A 26,501-nucleotide genomic window follows, 5' to 3' on the forward strand; every position below is an offset into this window, starting at 1 on the left:
CAGAATCAATGCGGGGGTGGCAAGCTTGTGTGATGTGTTGGGCTGAGTTCACCACACTGCAGTTTCTTGCGATCTTGGACCGAGCAGTTGACATACCAAGCTGTGATGCAGCCGGATAAGATGCTCTCTATCACACATCTGTAGAAGCTTGAGAGAGTCGATGCAGAAATGCCAAATTTCCTTAGCTTCCGTAGCGAATAGAGACATTGTTGAGCTTTCTTGACTGTTGCATCAACGTAAGTGGACCAGGACAGACTGTTAGTGATAGTGACCCCCAGGAACTTAAAGCTATCGACCATCTCCACATTGGAGCCATTGATGTGTGTGTCGTGCTACGCTTCCTGAAGTCAATGATCAGTTCCTTGGTCTTTCCGACATTTAGAGAGAGGTTATTTTCGGTACACCATGCAACCAAGTGATTTATCTCCCTCCTGTAGTCTGATTCGTCGTTGTTTGCCGACAAGTCTGTGAACATCTCCCAAAGATGCGGGGCCAATGGTGTCGCAAATGTTTTGAAGAAGTCTGCCGGGAACCTGTCTGGTCCCGGCGCCTTCCCCGCCTGCATGGAGTTTATACTCTCCATGAGCTCTCCCAGTTCTAGCGGTGCTCCCAGGCCCCGTTTTTTGGCCTTCCCCACGACTGGCCATCGAGGAACTGTTTCATCCCTGAGTCCCCTGATGGGGGCTCTGAGGTGTGCAGTCCCCGGTAAAAGTCCTCGAAGGTCTTGTTAACCTTGTCTGGGTCCGTTTCGAGCAAGCCTCTGTTATCCCTAATTTGCGCAATCTCTCTGGTGGCTGCCTGCTTTCTCAGCGCGTGCGCCAACAAGCGGCTGGCTTTGTCTCAGAGTCCGTATATGGTCCACCGTGCCTGGCAGAGTTGGTGCACTACTTTCCTCGTGGAGAGCTGGTCAAAGTTCATTTGCAGCTTTTTCCTCTCCACCAAGAGCTCTATGTCGGGGCCTCGGAGTATAGACAGTCTACCTCCAGTATGGAATCGACCAGCTGCATGCCTAACCGCTCTCTCCTCTCTTTCCCTTCGCGCTTTAAAGGTGATAATTTCCCCTCTAATCATGGCCTTTAGCACCTCCCAGAACGTGGAGGGTGAGATCTCCCCGTTTTGGTTGTTTGTTGTGTAGTCTGCTATAGCCTGTGATACTCTCTCGCTGAAGGCCTTATGGGTCAGTAGGGCAGTGTCCAACCTCCATGTGAGACGTTGGGTACTGCCTGTCTCCAGCCTCACATCCATATAATGTGGAGTGTGGTCGGAGATTACGATTCTGAGTACTCCGCCTTGACCAGCCCTAAGAGCACCGATTTTCCAACCACAAAGAAGTCAATTGGACTGGGGAGAAGAAGAACTCCTTCTCCCCTGGGTGGGTGAACCTCCATGGGTCCACCGCCCCCATCTACTCCATGAAGCGACCAAGTTCCTTTGCCATGTTCGAGGTCTTCCCCATTCTGGGGTTCAACCTGTCTGTCCATGGGTCCTGTTAAAGTCCCCTCCATGATCAGTCGGGTCGTTACTATTGATGCGCGATCAATTACACTCAAGACAAAGTGATTTCATAACTGAAGGCTTTAATCGACTAGAACTTGTTCCCCAGCAGCTTCGGTACAGAAAGTGAAGGCTGCTGGGACAGCACCGGTTCTTATACTCCACCTGTCAGGGCGGAGCTACGTATCAGCAGCCAATGGTAAACTCCTAGGTTTAACCAATGGTCATCAGCCTCTTAGGTACCGCAATACCTGATAATACCACAGCTATATCTGGGATTTCCGCCATGGCCTTTTTAATGAATTTTGCACCGTCCCAGTTTGGAGCATAGACATTGACAAGTGCTACCGGTGCCCCGTTCAGAGCCCCGCTGACCATGACGTACCATCCCCTGGGTCTGTTACTGTCTTCGTCGCCTTAAACATCATCCTCTTATTTAACAGAATTGCTACCCCCCTAGCCCTCATCCCATAGCAGGAATGGTGTATCTGACCCACCCAGCCCTCCCTTACCCGCTGTCAGTCCTGCTCTCTCAGGTGTGTCTCCTCGAGGAAGACTATGTCGGCTCTCATGTTTCTTAGGTGGGTGAATACTCTGGATCTTTTCACTGGGCCGTTGAGTCCACTGACGTTCCAGGTGACTATTCTGGTGGGGGGTTTTTGCCCCTCCCTCGCCTGTGGAATTAACCATATTTACCTGGTGGACGCGCCCCTGCACTCTGGGGTTTCCCTTTGTTCGGGGGCCGTCCAAGATGGCTGCTGTCACTGCTCTCCCCATGCGGTCGGTCCCTGTGCTCTGGGGTTTCCCTTTGTCCAGGGGGCACCCAACACGGCCGCCAATAGTGCGCCTGCCACATAGGTAGGCCCCTGTACTCCAGGATCTCCATTCGCCCGAGACCGTACTTGGTGGTTGCCTGCAGTGCGTCTTTGTTCCGGGCACCTGGTTGCGGCCCTATATAGCCATATTAGCTGTTTCGCTCCTGTCCCTTTCCCCATGGCCCCTCTTCCTGCCCCCCCCCCCCCATTCCCTTCCCCCCACCTTCTGCCCCTTCCCCCAGCTCTTTTCTCGTTTTGTTTCTCCATCCCCGCTGCTTGTTCCCACCCACCCTGCCAGGAGCTGCACCTCCCCCCCCCCTCCCAATTGGGGGGGGGGCCGCAGCGACCTCTATCTGCTGCATTCTCCCGGCGCTAGCACCCCCTTCAGTGTGGTGACCCTCTTCCAGGGAGTTACTGTCCCACTGTCCTCCCACTCATTCTCTGTAGTTTCTGTCTGTTCTTTCTCCATCTTGTCCTATACTTGTTCCTCCACCTTCCCTCTGCTGTTGCCCTCCTCTGCACGTATAGGGCCGCCCTCTTCCGTCTGCGGTTGTCACTAGGGTGGGGGTTCATAGTTCACCATTTGGGTTGTGTTGGGGGGGGGGTGGAGGAGGGGAGAGGTCCTTTTCTCCCCCCTCCCCCCCCCCTTCCCCCGCCTCTTGTTGGTTTTCTACCACGCTGCCGTTCTTTGCCTGGTCACTCCGTTGCCTCTCCTGTTGGACTATAAGACACAGGAGCAGAATTAGGCCACTTGGCCCATCGAGTCTGCTCCGCCATTCAATCATGGCTGATATTTTCTCATCCCCATTCTCCTGCCTTCTCCCCATAATCCCTGATCCCCTTTTTAATCAAGAACCTATCTATCTCTGTCTTAAAAACACTCAGTGATTTGGCCTCCACAGCCTTCTGCAGCAAAGAGTTCCACAGATTCACCACCCTCTGGCTGAAGAAATTCCTCCTCAACTCTGTTTTAAAGAATCGGCGCTTTAGTCTGAGATGGTGTCCTCTGGTTCTAGTTTTTCCTACAAGTAGAAACATCCTCTCCACATCCACTCTATCCAGGCCTCACAGTATCTTGTACGTTTTAATAAGATCACCCCTCATCCGTCTAAACTCCAACGAGTACAGACCCAGAGTCCCCAAAATTTCCTCATACGACAAGTTCTTCATTCCAGGGATCATTCTTGTGAACCTCCTCTGGACCCTCTCCAAGGCCAGCACATCCTTCCTTAGAAACAGGGCCCAAAACTGCTCACAATACTCCAAATGAGGTCTGACCAGAGCCTTATACAGCCTCAGAAGTACATCCCTGGTCTTGTATTCTAGCCCTCTTGACATGAATGCAACATTGCATCTGCCTTCTTAACTGCCGACTGAACCTGAACATTAACCTTAAGAGAATCGTGAACAAGGACTCCCAAGTCCCTTTGTGCTTCTGCTTTCCGAAGCATTTCCCCATTTAGAAAATAGCCTATGCCTAAATTCCTCCTTCCAAAGTGCATAACCTCACACTTTTCCACATTGTATTTAATTTGACACTTCATTGCCCACTCTCCTAGCTTGTCCAATCCTTCTGCAGCCCCCTTGCTTTCTCAATAATACCTGTCCCTCTGCAGATCTTTGTATCATCTGCAAACGTAGCAACAGTGCCTTCAGTTCCTTCCCCCAGATCATTAATGTACATTGTGAAAAGTTGTGGTCCCAGCACAGACCCCTGAGGCACAGCACTAGTCACCAGCTGCCAGCCTGAAAAGGACCCCTGTTGTCGCTGCCCCAGCCCGCAGTCTGCGACAAACTTATCTGCTTCAGCCGTGGCAGTTAAAAAATGTTCTTTTTTGGTATGTGACCCAGAGCTTGGCTGGGTACAACTTTCCGAAGTTTACGACGCTTTCGTACAGAGTTGCTTTCGCCCCGTTAAATTCAGCCCTGCGCTTGGCCAGGTCAGTCCCAATGTCCTGATAAAATTGGAGTTAGTTTTGGGTCTTTCTGTTGCTGAACCATGGTTGGAGAAAAGTTCTCTTCAGCCATTATGCAATAAACCATGTGGACCAGGAGGTACAGAACTCAAGGTCAAAAGACAACTGAAAGCGATTCTTCAATACAGGGCAGGAAAGTCACTGAAATCTTACATGTGGTCCTGAACCAGGAATGCCTGTACTGCCTTGCACCTGATTAGCAGAGATTGGTAGAGGCATTGGAAAGCCGAGAGGATCAGCCTAAAAACTTCAGAATGGAACTTACACTCAATAACAAACCTAAATTGTCATAGCCAACTCTAAGTTCCCTCTCCCCCACTGTGCCAAAGCCCTGAAACGCTGCCTGGGCTTCTTTTCTTATGATGCCCAGTGGGTTCCCCAATACACAGACACGGCCCGCCCACTAATCCAGTCCACTACTTTTCCCCTGTCGACAGAGGCCCACCAGGCCTTCAGCCGCATCAAAGCGGATATCGCAAAGGCCACGATGAGCGCCATCGACGAGTCCCTCCCCTTCCAAGTCGAGAGCGGCGCATCCGACGTAGCTCTGGCGGCCACTCTCAACCAAGCGGGCAGACCCGTGGCCTTTTTCTCCCGGACTTCAGAAATTCGCCACTCCTCAGTAGAAAAGGAGGCCCAAGCCATAGTGGAAGCTGTGCGACATTGGAGGCATTACCTGGCCAGTAGGAGATTCATTCTCCTCACTGACCAACGGTCGGTAGCCTTCATGTTCGATAATGCACAGCGGGGCAAGATAAAAAACGACAAGGTCCTGCGGTGGACGATCGAACTCTCCACCTACAATTATGAGATCTTGTACCGTCCCGGAAAGCTGAACGAGCCGTCCGATGCCCTATCTCGCGGCACATGTGCCAACGCACAAGTGGACCGTCTCCAAGCCCTCCACGAGGACCTCTGCCACCTGGAGATCACTCGTTTCTACCACTTCATAAAGGCCCGCAACCTCCCGTACTCCGTCGAGGAGGTCTGAACAGTCACCAGCAACTGCCAAATCTGTGCAGAATGCAAACCGCATTTTTTCAGGCCAGATAGAGCACTGATAAAGGCTTCCCGTCCCTTTGAACGCCTCAGTTTGGATTTCAAAGGCCCCCTTCCCTCCACCGATCGCAACATCGAATCGGTTTAAGATGTAAATAACTCAGTGGCCCAGTAAAAGCGGCATTGTTGTATATAGTTAATGGTTAAGGCACCAGACCGACCCTGTAAACCCCTACCACCATACCATCCACCACCCCGCCGGGTTCCTTTTTAACAAGGGGTGAATGTGGTGGTATGTATTAGGGGTACTACGGTACACCATGATGCCGAGGGGCTATTGGTGGACAGATACTGGGTCCTGATTGGATCTGCCGCCTACTGGGCTCCACCCAGAAAGGCGGGGTATAAGAACCCGGTTTCTCCCAGCAGCCGCATTCTGTAACTGAGCTGCTGGGGAACACGTCTGCTCAATAAAGCCTGGATTGAGTTCTCTATGTCTTGCCTCATGTGTTATCGATGGTGCCACACACAGAAATCCGATGAAGAACATGTTCAGGCCAGAAAGCATGACATCAGAGCCTGGCCAGCAATGTTCCAGAATTCCATTCTCAGCCAGCATTATGAGCAGAGAGGACATCCCAGTGTAGTAAACAATTTACTCATCTACAATAAGACAATGGTCATGGGCGGCACGGTAGCACAGTGGTTAGCACTGATGCTTCACAGCACCAGGGACCTAGGTTCGATTCCCAGCTTGGGTCACTGTTTGTTCGGAGTCTGCACGTTCTCCCCATGTCTGTGTGGGATTCCTCCAGATGCTCCGGTTTCCTCCCATAAGTCCCAAAATACATGCTTGTTAGGTGACTTGGGCATTCTGAATTCTCCCTCATTCTCGCCGGATTGTGGCGATTGGGGGATTTTCACAGTAACTTCATTGCAGTGTTAATGTAAGCCTATTTGTGACACCATTAAATATTATTATTATTCCAAGATTTGATATACTACAACTATTACATGAAGGACATTTGGGAATCACAAAATGCCATGTCAGAGCAAGATATTGCCGTTAGTGGCCAGGTCTCTCAACATCGCTGAAGGCGATTAATTCAAACTGTATTATTGTGTTATTCATCACCAGGAGACAAGAGGTAAGATGTTCTTGATTGTAGTAAACTACAAGGGGTTAATTGCTATTTAGTGATATGCTATTGAGACACAGTGTATAGCATCACAGGAAATGATACAATGATTTACTGGGCAACTGGCCATGTGTTTTCCGGCGGCTGAGGCGGCCCGCCAGCGGGATTTTCTGGTCCCGCCGTTGTCAATGGGATTTCCCTATGATGGCACCCCTCGTCACTGGGAAACCCTTGCGCCATTGGTGGGACCGGAATATCCCGCCGGCGTGAATGGCCGGTAAATTCTGCCCAATGTCTCACGTTCTTGCTCGCTCTTATACAACCTCATGGCGAGATGAAGCCACTGTAAGATGTTTCTCAGTAGAGTTACTATTTTCTTTACCTCAGCAGATTCTGTCAGTGTTCTGTATTAGCGCAACAAAATCAAGAATCTTAAGTTATGATACTGGACGAGCAACCCAGAGGTTGTGACTCTAAAAGCCCCATCAGGTCATGTTGGGAAACTGGATTCAGTAAAATCTGATCATTTGGAGACTAGCACCAGAAAGGTATCATAAAAGCGATCAGATTGTCACAAAAACCATTTGGTAAATGGTTGCCTCAATACGGGATCAATTGGCCTATCCTTGCTTGCACCTTAAATTGCCTTTACGTAATTGCTTGCTGCTTCAGAACATAAGAACTAAGAGTAGTAAATTCAGCCGCTCGAGCCTGCTCTGCCATTCAATATATCTCGGCCTCATCTACACCTTTCTGCCCGCCCCCCCTCCATAACCCTTCAACCCATTACTAAATAAAAATCTGTTCACCCCCTCCTTAAACTTACTCAATGACCAGGCATCCACCGCACTCTGTGGTTGTGAATTCCATAGATTCGCAGCCCTTTGAGTGATGTAATTTCTCATCTCTGTTTTAAATCGACTACCCCTTATGTTAAAGCTATGACCTCTCGTTCTAGATTGCCCCACAAGAGGAAACATTCGTGCTATGTCTACTTTGACAATCCCCTTTATTACCTCAATTAGATCTCCTCTCAGAGAGCATAGGCCTAAACTGCTCAATCTCTCTCTGCTTGCCACCTGCTCACCTCATTACTATTGCAGCAGCGAAGGCCTGTCGCATGCTGCACCTGCCCCAATTGCATTGTGGTAACCAAGGAAAAATCTTTCCCTCTGTGCTGCTTCTCCCTATCCCTGTCGAGTGGCCTTGTTCTTAATTCAGTTTCCTCTGGCTGCCCCATTTTTATTTCATTTTCTCCACCAAAATTACAATTGTTAATTTTCAATAGAGAAACACCAATAGTTGTTCATGTTGCTTATATCTTTATTTAATTAATGTTGTTGCTGTGTAAGGGCCCTTTCAGTTTATTAACTGCATATCCTTATTTATTTAATTTAGTCAACTTTCTTCTAAATTCAGTTAATTGAGCTATCTCCATTATTGTCAACTTTTCTTAAAATTAATTATTTTCCTGTGTGAAGTTTGCACATTCTCCCCGTGTCTGCGCGGGTTTCACCCCCACAACCCAAAGATGTGCAGGTTAGGTGGATTGGCCATGCTAAATTTCCCCTTAATTGGAAATAAAATAATTGGGTACTCTAAATTTATTTTTTTAAACTCTTTTTAAAAATTAATTATTTTCTCCTATTTCTCCCTTTGCTATGAATTGATAAATCTCCTATCTTCAGTTTTTTAAATCTTGTGACAATTTCTTTCCCCTCTCCCTCCTCTATTTCCCTTCTCTTCTTCCCCAACCAAATTCTTCTATCTTCTCCCCCAACCCTTCTGATTGTCCTCCTTGCCCCTTACCCACACCCCTATTTTCTCTCCCCTGTCTAATTGCCATAATCCAATGTAATCCTCTTCCCTTTTCCCATTGTCCTTCTGATCTCCCCATCGCCCACTTGCCATACAACCGCCCCCCCCCCCCCCCCCCCCCCGCCACCCCTCATCTCCTCTCGCCTCCACCACACAGACTCCGCAAATTATTTCTGTCACTTGTTCAAACAGCACAACTGCTTCCTTTGGCCTTCAACCCTACCCAATACCTTCTGGTGACTTCCGACTCTCTTTTCATATGGGCAGCACGGTGGCTCAGTGGTTAGCACTGCAGTCTCATGCCGCCGAGGTCCCAGGTTCGATCCCGGCTCTGGGTCACTGTCCGTGTGGAGTTTGCACATTCTCCCCGTGTTTGCGTGGGTTTCGCCCTCACAGCACAAAGATGTGCAGGGTCGGTGGATTGGCCATGCTAAATTGATCCTTAATTTGAAAAAATGAATTGGGTACTCTAAATTTTATTAAAAACCTCTCTTTTCATGGCCCTCAAATGTTTCTCCTCCAGCCTCTCGCAATACTCTTATTTTCCGCTCAATCCTATTCTACTTTCTCCTTTCCCCAATCTGCTCATTCTAGTGGGCATTCCTCCTGCTGCTCCACCCTACATTACGAATCAGTATTCATGCTCCAATTTCCTCTGTCACCCTAACATTTCCCTGATTGGAGTATTGATATTGAAGATGTGAATTTTGCCATATAACCTGGATCGAGTGCACTGAACATAAGTCACAAACATTGAAACATGAGGGGCTGCACTCTCCTTTTTGGAGACTAAGTCCCCACGCTGGCGTGAAAACGGTGGTCTTTTACGCCAGGAAAACTGGAGTCAAAAGGCCACCGATTCCCCATTTTGTTGGGGGCTAGCAGGGAGGCAGCGTAGAGCTCGCAGCTCTAGCTGCGGGTATGGCCCCTAACACTTCTGGTTCAGAGGCCACGCATGCGCACGGCGGTGCCGTGCTCCAGGGCGGATCCGCCCACGGACCTGGACCGCCAAAGCCCCCCTTGGCCCCCAGCCCTGAATGAAGCCCCCCTCCACGCGGATCGGCCCTCCCCAGACTGTGGAGGCCCCGGACTGAGTCCGCAGCCACCACGCGAGGTTCCGGAACGGCTGGGACCATGAAAGTCCCACGCCTTCGGGAATTCAGCCAGTCGGGAATGGAGCATCGTGGGGTGGGCCTCAGGCGATGGCCTGAGGCGATGGATAATCGGCACAGCGTACTCCTAGAGTATGCCACTTTTCAGGGGGCCGGAGAATTCAAAAACCGGCGCTGCTCCCGATTTTGAAGCCAAAACGGATTCTCCGCCCCGTCGCCAAATGCAATTTCGCCGTCGGGGCGTGGAGAATCCAGCCCAAGACGAGCAGAACCTTGAGTGGATGAGAAGGAGTCTCGTGGGAAGAAGCGAGTGTGAAGCATAGATACCAGCACAGAGCAATAGGACAGAATGGTTAGTTTTAATGCTGTGCATTTCTGTCTGGAGTTTTGATGCACTGTGATGGTTAGGAGTGGGGGGATATTAGTCAATGGATTTAACACATTTCATTCGCATTGAAGCCTCACCTGGGTCAGAAAAGCATCATACATTTTACAGGCCTCATTGCTGGTTGTGGAAAGGGGAAGACCAATATCCTGCCAGGCCTGGGAACAAAACAGAGTACAACATTATTCAATCAATTTTACCACAAAAAATGAAGAGAACTTACCAATGCGGAACTAAATATTGAAATTATGGCTTTTTTCTGAAGTTTTCCCTTTGGTGTCACTAATGGGGTCTCGGTCTTCCAGCGAGAGAGGGACCGAATGGTTGACCAGTAAATGAATTTACTGCATTGCGATGATTCTGTTTTGGGACTGTTTTGTTCTATTTTTATGAACACTGTCTCCTGTTAACACATGATGGCCACCTTACACACATGCACACTGGTCCGCGCATGAGTAGAAACCCAGTGACATCGCACCACAAGCTAGCACCCATTGAGCACCCATGCGTCATTGACATCACCGCGCACATACAATCTGCCTGTTTCTGTTTGATTTCCTGGAATAAATGGTGGGATTCTCGCATACAGCCTGTGACAGGTTTTGTGGGGGGCGGCTGCAGAAGATCTGGAGATAGCCCAAATATCACGGGCGGGATTCTTTCACCCCGGTGCTGGGCCAGAGAATCGCAGCGACTGGCACGAATCACCCCACACCGCCCCGACGCGATTCTCCAGAGAGCGGAGAATCGGCGCCACTGGCGCTGGCGCGGTTGGCGCGGCACTGCTCTACGGGCCCCACCCGGCAATTCTCTGCCCGGGATGGGCCGAGCAGCCGTACAAAAAAACCCGAGTCCTGCCGGCGCCGTTCTAACCTGGTCCCACTGCACATGCCCGCGTTGGCGCTGGTCCCACTGCGCATGCCCGCGTTGGCGCTGGTCCCACTGCGCATGCCCGCATTGGCGCTGGTCCCACTGCGCATGCCCGCGTTGGTGCCGGTCCCACTGCGCATGCGCAGACCCGCAGCGCCCATCTGACGCCGGGATCGGCGGCTGGGGCGGTGTGGGTCGCTCCAGTGCCGTGCTGACCCTGAGGCCATGTTGACGCCGTTGGGAAACGCAACGGCGTTTACGATGGCGTCAACACTAAGCCTCAGGATCAGAGAATCCCGCCCCACATTCCCGCCGGCATGAGAACAGTTTGCAATTCTCCCCCAGCCTCTTTAATGATGGATTGCTGGCAGTCAGGCATTCTGCTGAGTAACGGGAATGCCATTTGCATCATTACCATCTCATGAATACTCATTGAATATGCATCTCGCCAGAATTACATCATGCCTTCTGATCTTGTATCACATCAGTGGGAATTTCATGTTTGGGAAAGGGTCACGTGCAGCAGTCAGCCCTCACTTTGCTCGCAGCTTTGAGGTGAGTGCAACATTCAAAGCCTACCTGCAACAGCGCTGCTCTGATTTTCTTGTATGCCAATGAAACACCACACTACTGGGCGTGTAAGGTCGGTCGGCTCCCAGTGGCTGTCTCCATTGTCCAGGAGGACACCACCTGTGCAGCTGCACTCAGGCAGGACTGCATCCTCAAACAGAGTCCAGGGGGGTGTTGATTGGCACATGGGGGCGGTAGGACGGGGGCTGGAGGGAACAATGGTAAGCAGAGGAGTGACCGAGGGGTGGTGTAGCCACCTGGGTTGGCCACTTCCTGACTTAAAATGGAGATCCGCAAAGAATGCAGGGACATTCAGCCAAGCCAGGAAAAACTATCAGGTGCAAAGCCTCCTGTGTATTACAACTTGCAGAAGCCCAGACAGCACTGAAACTCACAGCCATCTGCATATTAATGAGCGATCCCCGGGAACAATTGAAACATGTAAGGTGAATAAGGCCAAGCCAGACTCCTCGGTGCCAGCAGGAGCCAAGACAAAGGAAGGCCAACAGACACTCAGGGACCGCCCAGCGATCAGGGAACGGCTCCAGTATTGGAGAAATCGATCCAAGTGATCGGAATGTAGACGTGTTGAAGGCTGTGAAGAAGATGTCCTAGTTTCTCCACTCCGGGCAAGTACTGGATGACGAAGGGTACTCTGTCAGTTGTGTCCTGTGTTTGTCTTCTGAGGAGGTTGGTGCGGTCTTTTGCTGTGGCACTTTGGAACTGTCGATCGATGAGTCGAGCGCCATATCCCATTCTTATGAGGGAGTCTTTCAACATCTGTAGATGTCTGTTACGCTCCTCCTCGTCTGAGCAGATCCTGTGTATACGGAGCGCTTGTCCATAGGGGATGGCTTCTTTAATGTGTTGAGAGTGGAAGCTGGTGAAGTGGAGCATCATGAGTTTATCCGTAGGCTTGCGACCAAGCGAAGTGCTGAGGTGACCGCCCTTGATGGAGATGCATATGTCCAAGAATGCAACCAATTCTGGAGAGTAGTCCATGGTAAGTCTGATGGTGGCATGGAATTTACTGATGTCATCGGGTAGTCGTCTCAGTGATTCTTCGCTGTGGGTCCAAAGGAAAAAAATGTCATCGATGTATCTGGTGTATAATGTCGGTTGAAGGTCCTGTGCGGTGAGTAGGTCTTGTTCAAACTTGTGCATGAAGATGTTGGCATATTGAGGTGCGAATTTGGTCCCCATGGCTGTTCCATGTGTCTGGATGGAGAACTTGTTGTCGAAGGTGAAGCAGATGAGATGTAGAATTGCGTCCGGAGATTGGCAGTTGCCGGTGTTGATACTGACGCTGTTGCAGCAATGCCGTCGTCATGGGGGATGCTGGTGTAGAGCAGTGTTTTTCAAAGTGGGGGTCGTGACCTATGGGTGGATCATGGGATGATGTGAAATGGGTCGCCAAAAGGTCTTCAAAAATGATCCCCGTGGATGGCCTGACCTTGTTTCCCATTTTGTCCCTGGGTGAATCCTGGCTGCAGTACAGTGTGTGGCCACATGAGGCTGATGTAGAGGCCGGTGCCGTGGACTTTCTGCCTCCCTGGGTCACTCTTATAGTCACTGCCACTGACACAGCCTCCAGCAGCCACTCCCGTTTCTGAAGCAGATAATCGGCCAGGTTAGTCAGCACCTGCACCTACAACTGAAGAGTTTAAAAGAAAAAAATCAATTATCTTTAAATTTATTTCCTGCAGATACTCGCCCTTCACAGAGGTAGTTTCCAGCAGTGCTTTGCGCACTTTTTCCAGGCATGCATCTCCCACCCAAAGCCAAGTGACTGCTGACTGGAATATGTTTCCACAAGTACCCCAGTCAGTAACTCGTAGCTGGAGCACTGCCATATACAGGGTTTCACAGATAATTCTTGTGTAGCCTGTGGGGCTCTGGGGCAACGGATTTGGGTTTGGGAACGTCATCCATCCCACTCAGGGGAAATGCACCTGTTCAAGTACAGCTCACACAAAGAGACCGCCTTCAGGGTTAACATTTTGAATCGGATGGATGATTAATGTCTGCCACTGTTACCATTGTCAATTAATCTTATATATCTGTTACCGTTAACGTTGTCAGTGTTGGTTCAATTTCTGCGACAGTTAATCTTGTTGATGTCTGTTGAGGTTCAGTTACTCTTAACCTTGTCAATCAGATCTATGTTTAAAGTCGTGTTGTTTGTGCACAAAGGGTGTGATGTATATTTTAACTGGGGAATCGCTTTCCGCTCACTTTCTGAGATCAGTTGCTCTCTCAGTGAGACTGACTTCGCGATCAATGGTGAGTCTCCATCCTTCCCCATCAGCCCAAAATCCAGGCGTGTTTCCAAGAAATTCCTCATTTCCCCTTCAAACACCTCAGGACTCTGTGAACAAAAGACTCGCGCACTTATCTGTGCAGAGATTTTCATTACAGGTTATTTAAATCTTCTATTAACAACAAAAAGAGAAAATATATTTGTATTTACATTTTTTTACATGTAATAATACAGAAGTGATAATACATAACAATGAATGTGATGTTTGAAGAAGTAACTACGACATTATGGTCAGTGGGAAACTGGAGGGGGGGGGGCAGGTGGTATTAGTAAATGTGTATGCGCCAAATTGGGATGATGTGGAGTTTATAAAGAGGATGCTGGGGAAGATACCGGACCTGGACTCGCACAGGTTGGTCATGGGAGGCGACTTCAACAGAGTTATTGACCCTGGCCGGGTGCCAGCAATGGCAAAGGAACTAAAAGGGTTCATGGAGCAGATGGGGGGATGGATCCATGGGGATTTGGGCAGCCGAGGGTGAAGGAGTTCTCCTTCTACTCACACGTGCATAAAGTATACTCCCGGATTGATTTCTTCATTTTGAGCAGGGCCTTACTGGCAGGGGTGGTGGACACGGGGTACTCGGCGATCACAATCTCAGACCATGCTCCGCACTGGGTTGACCTGCAGGTTAGTAAAGACAGTAACCAGCGCCCGCACTGGAGGTTAGACGTGGGACTTTTGGCTGACGAAGGGTGTGCGAACGGCTGAGGAAATGTATTCAGAACTACCTGCAGGTCAACGAGACGAGGGAAATTTCAGCAGCAATGGTCTGGGAAGCACTGAAGGCGGTGGTTAAAGGGGAGTGATGCACGATCAATGACCACTAAAGCGAGGTTGTAGTCCAACTGAAGGCCTTAATAAGCTCGATGTTTCCCCCAGCAGCCCAGGTACAGAATGAAGGCTGCTGGGGCGGCACGGGTTCTTATATCCCGCCTATCAGGGCGGAGCTATCATACATTCTACCAATAGAAAGCATACAGTTTCCACCAATGGTGCTTTAGCCTGTCAGGTACCGTAATACCTATAATACCACATTCACCCCCTGTTAAAAAAAGAGTCCGGCGGGGGTGGTGGCCTGAAAATACAAAACATAGCAACATGGTATAATTAGTTATGGAGGTACCGTAATACCTCCGTACTGTGTTTAGTAACTATTTACAATTCTGAAAGCTATGTACATTTGATGGTTTATATTTACAGATCACAATTAAAATGAAGCAATCAGTCGATCGGGGGCCCTGGTCGTCCTCTGCGGTCGTCGGAGCTTCGATGGTGACTCCGGTGGAGGCTCGGGCGTCTGTGACTCCAGGAGCGTGGCTTCGATCTCGATGGCAGCTTCGACACCCCTAGATGACACTGGTGGGGAAAACGGTTGACCTGGGAAGGGAGCGCCTGCGGGGGGCATCGGTGGGTGGGGGGCCTAGACGAGGCTGGCGGAAGGACCGATCCTCCTGTAAGGTGCTGTGGTGGAGGGGAGGGTGGGACTGGCGGCTGGAATGTACGTGGGGTTCCGACCGTGTCTTGTCGGCCGTCGGGGTACGCCACGTAGGCGTACTAGGGGTTAGCATGGAGCAGATGGACCATCTCGACCAACGGGTCCGACTTGTGCGCCCGCACGTATTTTCGGAGAGGATGGGTCCGGGAGCTGCCAGCCAGGTCGGGAGCGAGGTCCCAGAGGAGGACTTCCTGGGGAAGACAAGGAGATGTTCGTGAGGTGTCTGATTGGTGGTCATACAAAGCAGTGACCGGATGGAGTGGAGGGCATTCGGGAGGACTTCTTGCCAGCGGGAGACTGGGAGGTTCCTGGACCGTAGGGCCAGTAGGACGGTCTTCCAGACCGTTCCGTTCTCCCTCTCTACCTGTCCGTTACCCCGGGGGTTGTAACTGGTCGTCCTGCTCGAGGCGATGCCCTTGCTGAGCAGGAATTGACGCAGTTCGTCGCTCAGAAAGGAGGAGCCCCTCTCACTGTGTATGTGAGCGGGGAACCCGAACAGTGCAAAGATGCTATGGAGGGCCTTGAGGACTGTGTTTGCAGTCATGTCGGGGCAGGGGATGGCGAATGGGAACCGGGAGTACTTGTCAATCACGTTCAGGAAGTACGTGTTGCGGTCGGTGGAGGGGAGGGGGCCTTTGAAGTCCATGCTGAGGCGTTCAAAGGGACGGGAAGCCTTTATCAGGTGCGCTTTCTCTGGTCGGTAGAAGTGCGGTTTGCACTCCGCGCAAATTTGGCAGTCCCTGGTGGCTGTCCTGACCTCCTCGATGGAGTAAGGCAGGTTGCGGGTCTTGACAAAATGGAAAAAGCGAGAGACCCCCGGGTGGCAGAGGTCCTCATGGAGGCCTCAGAGGTGGTCCACTTGTGCGGTGGCACATGTGCCGCGGGACAGGGCATCAGGAGACTCGTTTAGCTGCCCGGGACGATACAAGATCTCGTAGTTGTAGGTGAAGAGTTCTATCCTCCACCGCAAGATCTTATCGTTTTTTATTTTGCCCCGCTGCGCATTATCGAACATGAAAGCAACCGACCGTTGGTCAGTGAGGAGAGTGAATCTCCTGCCGGCCAGGTAATGCCTCCAGTGTCGCACAGCTTCTACTATGGCCTGGGCCACCTTTTCGACTGAGGAGTGGCGGATTTCGGAAGCATGGAGGGTACGAGAGAAGGCGGCCATGGGTCTGCCCGCTTGATTGAAGGTAGCCGCCAGAGCTACGTCGGACACACCGCTCTTGACTTGGAAGGGGAGGGACTCGTCGATGGCGTGCATCGTGGCCTTTGCAATGTCTGCTTTGATGCGGCTGAAGGCCTGGCTGGCCTCTATCGACAGGGGAAAAGCTGTGGATTGGATCAGGGGACGGGCCTTGCCCGCGTAGTTGGGGACCCACTGGGCGTAGTAGCGAAAAAACCCGAGGCAACGTTTCTGGGCCTTGGGGCAGTGAGGGAGGGGGAACTCCATAAGGGGGCGCATGCGTTCAGGGTCGGGGCCTATAACTCCATTTCGCACTACGTAGCCGAGGATGGCTAGACGGTCGGTGCTAAACACGCATTTATTCTTGTTGTATGTAAGGTTAAGGATCGTAGCGGTCTGGATAAATTTTCGGAGGTTGGTGTCGTGGTCCTGCTGGTCGTGGCCGCAGATGGTGACATTATCAAGATACGGGAATGTTGCGTGTAAACCGTACCGGTCAACCATTCGGTCCATATCGTGCAGGAAGACCGAGACCCCGTTAGTGACACCGAAGGGAACCCTTAAGAAGTGATAGAGCCGCCCATCTGCCTCGAAGGCAGTGTATTTGCAGTCACTAGTGCAGATGGGGGCTGGTGGTAGGCGGACGTGAGATCCACCGTGGAGCAGACCTTGTAATGCGCAATCCTGTTCACCATTCGGTTATGCGGGGGAGAGGGTCCAGCTGCGTAAACCTGTTGATGGTCTGACTGTCGTCGATGACCATCCTATGCTTCTCCCCGGTCTTTACCACCACTACTTGAGCTCTCCAGGGGCTGTTACTGGCTTCAATGACCCCTTCCCTCAGTAGCCTTTGGACCTCTGACCTAATAAAGATCCGATCCTGGGCAATGTAGCGTCTGCTCCTGGTGGCGACGGGTTTGCAATCCGGGGTGAGGTTCGCAAGCAGGGAAGGCGGGTCGACCTTAAGGGTCGCGAGGCCGCAGACAGTAAGGGGGGGGGGGTATAGGGATGCCGAATTGGAAGGTCAGACTTTGAAGGTTACACTGGAAGTCTAAACCCAGGAGTGTAGCCGCGCAGAGATGGGGAAGGACTTAGAGATGGACATTTTTGAACTCCCTTCCCTGGACTGTGAGGTTTGCTATACAAAACCCCTTTATCTCCACTGAGTGTAAACCGGAGGCCAGGGAGATTTTTTGGTTAATGGGGGGGATGAGGAGAGAACAGCGCCTTACAATGTCAGGGTGTATGAAGCTCTCCGTGCTCCCAGAGTCGATTAGGCAGGACGTCTCGTGCCCATTGATTAATACGGTCGTCGTAGCAGTTGAGAGTGTTCGAGGTTGAGACTGATCGAGAGTCACCAAGGCGAGTCGCAGCAGTTGAGAGTTCTCTTTGGGCAGTGCGTGGTCGGCCAAGCTGGGGTCCTTGGTGTTCATCCAAGATGGCGTCTCCCATTAGTCGCACATGGCTGGGGGTGGACAAAATGGCGGTGCCCATCCCTCCAACGTGGCGTCCGCGGAACAAGATGGTGGCGCCCGGGGTCCGCACGTGGCCCTGGGATATGAAGATGGCGGCGATCGCTGGCTGTACGGGGCCCATGGAGAAGTTAGTGGTTGCGGTCCGCATTCGCCGCCGGAGACTGTGGCAACCGTCCAGGCCTGGCATACCCCCACAAAATGTACCTTTTTGCCACATCCCTTGCAGGTGGATGCGCGGGCCGGGCAGCGCTGGCGGGAGTGCTTTGCCTACCCGCAAAAGTAGCAGCGGGGCCCCTTGGGGTTGCCAGGCCGCCTTGCAGTGCAAGCCTGTGGGGGAATGGGGGAAGTCTCGGGGTCGGCCGCGGAGGGGTTCCACACTGCCCAGGGGCTGCCGCGCGATCGGGAACGTAAGCGCGGGCGTTCCTGGAGGCCACGTCCAGGGAGCCTGCAAGGGCCCGTGCCTCCCTGAGACCCAGGGTGTCCTTTTCTAACAGATGCTGGCGGATTTGTGACGATAGCATACCTGCCACGAAAGCGTCCCGGACTAAGAGTTCAGTGTGTTCGCTCACCGAAACTTGCGGGCAGCCGCAGCTTCTGCCCAACACCAGGAGTGCACGGTAGAATTCCTCCATCGATTCCCCAGGGGTTTGTCGCCTTGTTGCAAGCAGGTGCCGGGCGTAGACCTGGTTTACTGGGCGAATATAGTGTCCTTTAGCAGCTCTATTGCTGCATCAAAGTCTTCCGCTTCCTCGATGAGGTTGTAAATCTCCGGGCTCACCCTTGAGTGCACGACATGCAGTTTCTGCTCTCCCGTGGTGCGTATTCGGCCGTCTCGAGATACCCTTTAAAGCACGCCAGCCAGAGCTTATAGATTGCCGCTGATTTCGCCGCGTGGGGGCTAAGTTGCAGACACTCCGGCTTGATTCGGAGCTCCATCCTTTCTTCTTAAAAAACTAGTTTATTAAATTGATGCACGATCAATGACCACTAAAGCGAGGTTGTAGTTCAACTAAAGGCTTTAATAAGCTAGATGTTTCCCCCAGCAGCTCAGGTACAGAATGAAGGCTGCTGGGGCGGCATGGGTTCTTATACCTCGCCTATCAGGGCGGAGCTATCATACATTCTACCAATAGAAAGCATACAGTTTCCACCAATGCTGCTTTAGCCTGTCAGGTACCGTAATACCTATAATACCACAGGGAGCTGATCTTGATACGGGCCCATAGGGAGAAGGTGGACAGGGCAGAGATGGACCGACTGGTAAAGGAGCTACTACAGATCGATAGGAGGAATGCGGAGACCCCAGAGGCAGGGCTTTTAAGGGGACGGCGGAGGCTACAGGCGGAGTTCGGCTTGTTAACCACAGGGAGTGTGATGGAGCAGCTGAGAAAGGCGAGGGGGGCAATCTATGAGTATGGAGAGAAGGTCAGCAGAATGCTTGCACATCAGCTTACAAAGAGGGAGGCAGCAGGGAGATAGGGAAAGTAAATGACGGAGATGGGAACCTGGTTGGAGATTCAGCAGGGGTGAATAAGGCGTTTAGGGATTTCTACAGTAGGCTGTATAGGTCGGAACCCCCTACGGGGCCGGAGGGGATGAGGCACTTCTTGGGGGGGGCTGAATTTCCCAAAGGTGGACGGGGAGCTGGTAGAAGGGCTGGGGGCCCCGATCGGGTTGGAAGAGATAGTGGAGGGTCTGAAGGCCATGCAGGCGGGTAAAGCCCCGGGGCCAGGCGGATACCCAGTGGAGTTTTATAAAACGTTCTCTGGGATATTGGGGCCGGTGTTGATGAGGATGTTCAATGAGGCAATCGAAAGAGGGGTGTTGCCCCCGACGATGTCACAGGCCACGATTTTGCTGATTCTGAAGCGGGGCAAGAACCCGGAGCTGTGTGGGTCCTACAGGCTGATATCCCTATTGAATGTGGACGCCAAACTGCTGGCCAAAATGTTGTCCTCCAGGATTGAAGACTGTGTTCCGGACGTTATTGGGGAGGACCAGACGGGGTTTGTTTAGGGTAGGCAGTTGGTGGCCAATGTAAGAAGGTTGTTAAATGTGATCATGATGCCCCTGGAAGGTAGGGGCGTGGAGGTAGTGATCACAATGGATGCAGAAAAGGCTTTTGATCAGGTAGAATGGGGTTATCTGTGGGAGGTACTGGGACGGTTCGGATTTGGGCGGGGCTTTATTGACTGGGTCAGGTTGCTGTATCAGGCTCCTGTGGCAAGTGTGCGGATGAATAGGACAACATCGGACTATTTTAGACTGCACCGGGGGACGGGACAGGGATACCCCTCTCCCCACTGTTGTTCGCGCTAGCTATAGAACCGTTGGCAATTGCTCTGAGAGCCTCAAGGGTCTGGAAGGGGCTGGTCGAGAACAGAGTCTCGCTCTATGCAGAAGACCCGCTTCTGTATGTATCGGACCTATTAGAAGGGATGGAGGAAATCATGAGGATTCTCGGGGAATTTGGCCGGTTTTCGGGGTGTAAGCTAAATATGTGGAAAAGTGAGATGTTTGCGGTCCAGGTGAGGGGACAGGAGAGGCGATTGGGGGAGCTGCCGTTTAGATTAGTAGGGGGAAGCTTTAGGTACCGAGGCATTCAAGTGGTGCGGGAATGGGACCGGCTGCATAAATTAAATCTGGCCCGGCTAGTGGGCCAAATGAAGGACTATTTTCGGAGATGGGACGTGCTCTCGTTGTCACTGGCTGGGAGGGTGCAGACGGTGAAGATGACGGTCCTCCCGAGATTCCTGTCCGTGTTTCAATGTCTCCCCATCTTTATTCTGCGGTCCTTTTTTAAACGGGTCAACAATGTGATCTCTGGCTTTGTTTGGGCGGGCAAGTCCCCGCGGGTAAGGAAGGGAATGCTTGAGCGGAGTCGGGGAGAGGGCGGGCTGGTGCTGCCAAATTTTAGTAACTATTACTGGGCGGCGAATATAGCCATGATGAAGAAGTGGGTGGTGGGGGCGGGGTCAGCATGGGAGCGTACGTAGTTGCGGTTTCATGCAAGGGCACCAGTTTGGGGACGTTGGTAACTGCGCCTCTGCCGTTCCACCAGCCCCGTGGTGATGGCGGCCCTGAAAATCTGGGGGCAATGGAGGAGACATGTGGGAGCAGAAGGAGCATCGGTCTGGTCTACAATCTGTAATAATTACCGGTTTGCCCCGGGAAGTATGGATGGGGGGGGTTCTGGATATGGCGGAGAGCAGGGATTGGGAGAATGGGGGATATGTTTATAGCGGGGTGCTTTCCGAGTATGAGGGCGCTGGAGGAGAAGTTTGGGTTGGCAAGGGGAAACAAATTCAGGTATCTGCAGGTGCGGGACTTCCTACGTAAACAGGTGTCAACCTTCCCGCTCCTACCGCTAAGGGGGATTCAGGACAGGGTAGTTTCCAGATGGTGGGTAGGAGAAGTGTCTCGGACATTTACAAGGAACTTATGGGGTCAGAGGAGACGCAGACTGAAGAGCTGAAGCGCAAGTGGGAGGAGGAGCAGGGAGGAGAGATAGAGGATGGTCTATGGGCGGACGCGGAGTAGAGTCAATGCGTCCGCAACATGTGCCAGGCTCAGCCTGATACAATTTAAGGTTGTTCACCGGGCTCACATGACAGTGGCCCCGATGAACAGATTCTTTGGGGTGCAAAATGTGCGGGAGGACCAGCGAACGATGTCCACATGTTCTGGGCATGTCCGAAGCTTAGGGGATTTTGGCAGAGGTTTGCAGATGTCATGTCCACGGTGTTAAAAACAAGGGTGGCGCTGAGTCCAGAGGTGGCGATTTTCAGGGTGTCGGAAGACCCAGGAATCCAGGAGGAGAAAGAGGCAGACGTCCTGGCCTTTGCTTCCCTGGTAGCCTGGAGACGGATACTATTAGCTTGGAGGGACTCAAAGCCCCCGAAGTCAGAGACCTGGCTATCGGACATGGCTAGCTTTCTCTGTTTGGAGAAAATCAAGTTCGCTTTGAGAGGTTCACTGTTAGGGTTCACCGGGAGGTGGCAATCGTCCGTCGACTTCTTCGCGGAAAATTAATCATCAGCGGGGGGGGGGGTTAGTTTAGCTTAGAGTAGGGGGTTAATAAAGGGGGGACCTGTAAGGGAGGGAGACGGTTTTTGCACTATGTTTATAATTTCACGTACATTGTTTATTGTGTTGTTGTTATAATACCAAAAAATGCTTCAATAAAATGTTTATTAAAAAAAAAGTAACTATGGAGAATCTATTGGAACTGGAGTATGGGAACATTTTAACCCAGCGAATCAGAGGTCACGTGTAAACTCATTCTTTATCTGATTGGCCTTTACATTGTCACTCCCTGGAAGAAAGTTTTGATTTCTACCAACTGGAAAATCGAAGCAACTCTGCTCGATGATTTGGTGCCAAAAGCATATAAACGGAGTGCGCTTGACGTCAGGTGTGAATGCTGGGCATGTGACCTGCTCACTGCTGCCGCTTCAGACCAGAAGTCTCCACACAGCCTCATTTATTTTCATTTAAAAATGCGGCAGTAGGGGCAGCACGGTGGATCAGTGGTTAGCACTGCTGCCTACGGCGTTGAGGACCCAGGTTCGATCCCAACCCTGGGTCACTATCCGTGTGGAGTTTGCACATTCTCCCCGTGTTAGCATGGGTTTTACCCCCATAACCCAAAGATACATTGGTTAAGTGGAATGGCCACGCTAAATTGCCCCTTAATTGGAAAAAAAATTATTGGTATTCTAAATAATAAATAAATAAATAAGGTGGCAGTGACCGACATTCTCAATGTAAATGCTGGTGGCGCTTCTCCCGTTATTGGGACCACCGCAGGAACGGCGCGACCGATCATTCCCCGACTCTCCAAACACGACCCACCTACGTTATAAAACCCAGGATGGAATTAAGTCAGTCATTTCTTGCAATTAACTCTGCATAATCTGTATTTACACACAGCAATGGTATTTTTCATGTTCATTGACGTGGATGAACTTCAGGACAAATTGATAAACTAAATGAACTAATTTAGTTACAGAGGTAACCAGTCAAAAATAAGGCAGGGGGAAAGGCCAAATAGATATATCAAACAATCTAAAACACAGCTGTGATGATTTGAGTGCCAGCTTTGCTCCTGGCCACTGCCTACTCTGTCACTCACAATGACATAATGGAGTACAACAATAAAATGATGCATGCACAGCATTGGCAGTAAACGCAGCTTTAATAAAAGTATAGTTGGGTTCCTGACACATGGCGAATCACACTGAAGAGTAATGATGTTACGTTTATTGCATTTTAATACAATGTATTGTTGCAAAATAATCGATGCTGTATATGACTTATTTTTAAGAACTCTCCTGTTGCAATTTTACAGAAATAGGGTTGAAGGTCACGATTCCTCATTCCAGTAGTTTCAACCAGAGTATGGGAACATTTTAACCTTGCGAATCAGAGGACACGTGTAAACTCATTCATTATCTGATTGGCCTTTACATTTTGATTTCTATCAGAGCAAGGCCAGACTCTGGGACAAAGGCAAGGGAAATCATTCTGGTTAACAACAGGATTTGTGTTACAATATTGTTTAAGGAAGAATTTCAGGTTAACCTGGAAAAATAATATCTGATCTGAACAGTTTATAAGAGCAAAGTTGCTGACCCAAATTGCAAATTTGTTTCTGTTCTGGTATCCCAGCAAACCAAAATAGTTCCTTCAAGATCTGTTTCTCCATAACAGATTTATTTGTTTCACTGTGTTAAAAGATTTTCCACTCATCCTTCACCAGCATTCTTTTCAAAATATATTCAGAGTACCCATCTTAAAAATTCACAAAACAGAAGAAAAACAGTAGAAAATCCCAAATATTAGTTAAGCTTTTGGTGACAAATAAGCTGCTTCCTTCTCTACCAGCCCCACGCCACTGCTACCATCTCAAGCTGCTTTTCTGACGGTGAGATTCATGGACAATGAAATCCTTCAGTATGCCAGGATAACTAAAACCATTCTCTTCCCAGACCAGGGCTCAGCAATCTGCAGCCCTGGAGCTGTGTTCAGGTCATTAAGAATCACTTGCGGTTCCTGGCCTTTGTCATTGTGTGTTGGATACCATTTGGTAAATGTTAATGAAAAATAGTTCAACAGGTTGTACAGGTTGACCACAAGAACTATGTACATATATACAGTAAAGGTTCAAGCTAGGGACTGTCTCCATACTTGCTTGTACACAGGGCTCTGTCCATTCACTAGACTGACTCCTAGATCATGTGTTCTCTTCTATCACTATGTGGGCAATACTATGAGAACACTGGGCGAAATTCTCCGTTATCGGTGCAAAGTCCGCCGACCGGCAGCAAAAACGGCGCAAATCCCACCTGCATCACGTCGCAAAGTCTCCGGCCCGGAATGGGCTAGTAGCGACGTGACGCTATCCGCGCTGGCTCATGTGGTTCACGCCGTGTGGCGTCATACAAGCCGCATGGCGTGACGGCTCATTAAGGACGCGCTGCTCCCCCCACCCGACCAGAACACCCGACCAGATGGCTGCCCGCCGCTCAGCCCCGAGGTTCAAGTCTCGTGTCATTGAGGCGCTCCTGGACGCAGTGGAGCAGAGGAGGGAGGCCCTGTATCCCGGGCACGGCCGCAGAGTTGCCCCACGCCAGAGCCGGCGTCTGTGGAGGGAGGTGGCAGAGGCGTCACCGCTGTGGCCCTTTCACCACGGACAGGCACCCAGTGCCACAAGAAGGTGAACGACCTCGTCAGAGCAGCCAGGGTGAGCCTCCCCCCCTGCCCGATATCCATATCCCCCATATCCCCCCTCCCCATATACCCCCTCCCCCATATCCCCCCTCCCCCATATCCCCCTACCTCATATCCTCCTCCCCATATCCCCCCGCCCCCATATCCGCCTTCCCCCATTTCCCCAAGTGAATCCAGCCCTAACCTTAACCTCTGCAATACACGCGCAACCGATGGCGTGCATTCATATACCTGTCTAACACTGTTGCCTTTTACCCCTGCCACCCCCCACCGCCCCCCCCAACAGGAGAAACGCGCACACACCAGGGAGCACGTGAGGACTGGAGGAGGCCCCGCTGATGAGAGGCCACTGACCGAACATGAGGGAAGGGCCCTGGAACTGTCTGGCGGACCTGAGGACCGGGAGGTTGCTGATGCAGAGGTTGGGGGCCCACCAGCAAGTGAGCCACCGACAGCCCGTCCCCATATCCCCCCTCCCCCAGATCCCCCTCCCCCATATCCCCCCTCCCCTATATCCCCCTCCCCCATATCACCTGATCACTGCCTGCGTGTCTAACCATGCATGCTTCATTGTGTATCACAGGAGCAAACGTCGAGGCACCCATCCCCTCAGATGCAGACCGCCCGCATGATGCCCCTTGGAGACCACGGGGGACGGAGAGACCCGGACCCTCTGGCATGCAACGCCCGCAGGATGCCCCTCGGAGATCACGGGGGACGGAGAGACCCGGACCCTCTGGCATGCGATGCCCGCAGGATGCCCCTTGGAGACCACTGGAGATGGAGAGACCCGGACCCTCTGGCATGCGACGCCCGCAGGATGCCCCTCGGAGACCACTGGAGATGGAGAGACCCGGACCCTCTGGCATGCGACGCCCGCAGGATGCCCCTTGGAGACCACTGGAGATGGAGAGACCCGGACCCTCTGGCATGCGACGCCCGCACGATGTCCCTCGGAGACCACTGGAGATGGAGAGACCTGGAGCAACAGGGTGACAACGCCTCCGTCTCGTGCGGGTGCAACGACGCAGGCGTGTGCCACCCAGCGACGAGAGGGGCAGCCACAGGCCCCTGTCACAGCCGAGCCACGAAACCACTACCCAGGACACCACTACCCAGGACACCACTACCCAGGACACCCCTACCCAGGACACCACTACCCAGGAAACTGAAATACAGGACAGTGACACAGATTGGATGGGCGGAGACGAACTGCCACCCCAAAGTGCCATGGACTCAGAGTGGGACGATGCGCACGACACAACGCCACTGCTGTCACCAACACCCTCCACCATCGCAGAGACGCTCACCTCAGTTGGGCACTTTAGTGATGAGGCGTCTGGTACACTCACTGGTGCGCACAACACAGCTATCCCGGTACAGCAGGTGGAGGTAGGAGCAGCAGAGGGGCCGGGCGGTCGGAGGGCAGCCCAGCCCAAGCGAACATCTGCCGCCCAGATGGATCCCGGGTTCCTGGAGTTACCACACCCACCCATAGGTCCGATGCAACCACCGAACCAGAGACGAGCGAAGAGGGTGACGGCCGGCTTGCGGCGGCTGCAGTCGCAGGTGGAGGAGTCCATCCGCGTCCAGGAGCTGGCAGTGGTGCCGGTCATGCGTGCCACCCAGGCCGACACCGCACGGGTGGCGTCCGCGGTGGAGGCAATGGGTGCAACGGTGTCAGACATGGGGAACGGTTTGCGAGGCCTGGGGCTTTCCGTGCAGGCGGCGTCTGTGGCCCAGGACATGGCTGCCCTCTCACAGGAGGCCATGAGCCAGCGGCAGATGGCAGAGGCGCTCAACGCCATGGCCCAGTCTCAGCAGGCCATGGCCCAGTCTCTGCAGGCCATGGCCCAGTCTCAGCAGGCCATGGCCCAGTCTCAGCAGGCCATCGCTGAGGGCATCGGCGCCATTGCCCATGTGCGAGCCGGCGTCGCACAGTCACAGACAGGGTCTGCCAATCCCCTGAGCTCCATGGCTGCAAACCTGCAGACCCCTGTCGATACCAGCACGGGCTTCCAGGACTGGCAGCACCAGATGTCGGGGGGGGCGTCGGATGGCCAGTCCGTTCGCATCCCCCACCCATGTAGAGGCCTGGGGGTCATCGGGCA

General features: G+C 52.0%; 1 protein-coding gene across 4 annotated transcripts in view; it reads right to left on the reverse strand.

The window, feature by feature from the left end:
- ttc38 (tetratricopeptide repeat domain 38) overlaps positions 1 to 26,501 on the reverse strand; it is a 146,443-nt gene that overhangs the window by 103,842 nt on the left and 16,100 nt on the right. For 3 of the 4 annotated variants that reach the window (XM_072484627.1, XM_072484630.1, XM_072484626.1), the window contains exon 2: positions 9,819 to 9,896. The exons of the other annotated variant lie outside the window; for it this stretch is intronic. In XM_072484627.1, coding sequence (XP_072340728.1) covers positions 9,819 to 9,896 — 78 coding nt within the window. The remainder of the gene's footprint in view (positions 1 to 9,818; positions 9,897 to 26,501) is intronic. 4 annotated transcript variants of the gene reach the window in all.

Source organism: Scyliorhinus torazame, chromosome 19 (genome assembly GCF_047496885.1).
Source record: "Scyliorhinus torazame isolate Kashiwa2021f chromosome 19, sScyTor2.1, whole genome shotgun sequence".
In the NCBI taxonomy this organism is placed as follows: Eukaryota; Metazoa; Chordata; class Chondrichthyes; order Carcharhiniformes; family Scyliorhinidae; genus Scyliorhinus; species Scyliorhinus torazame.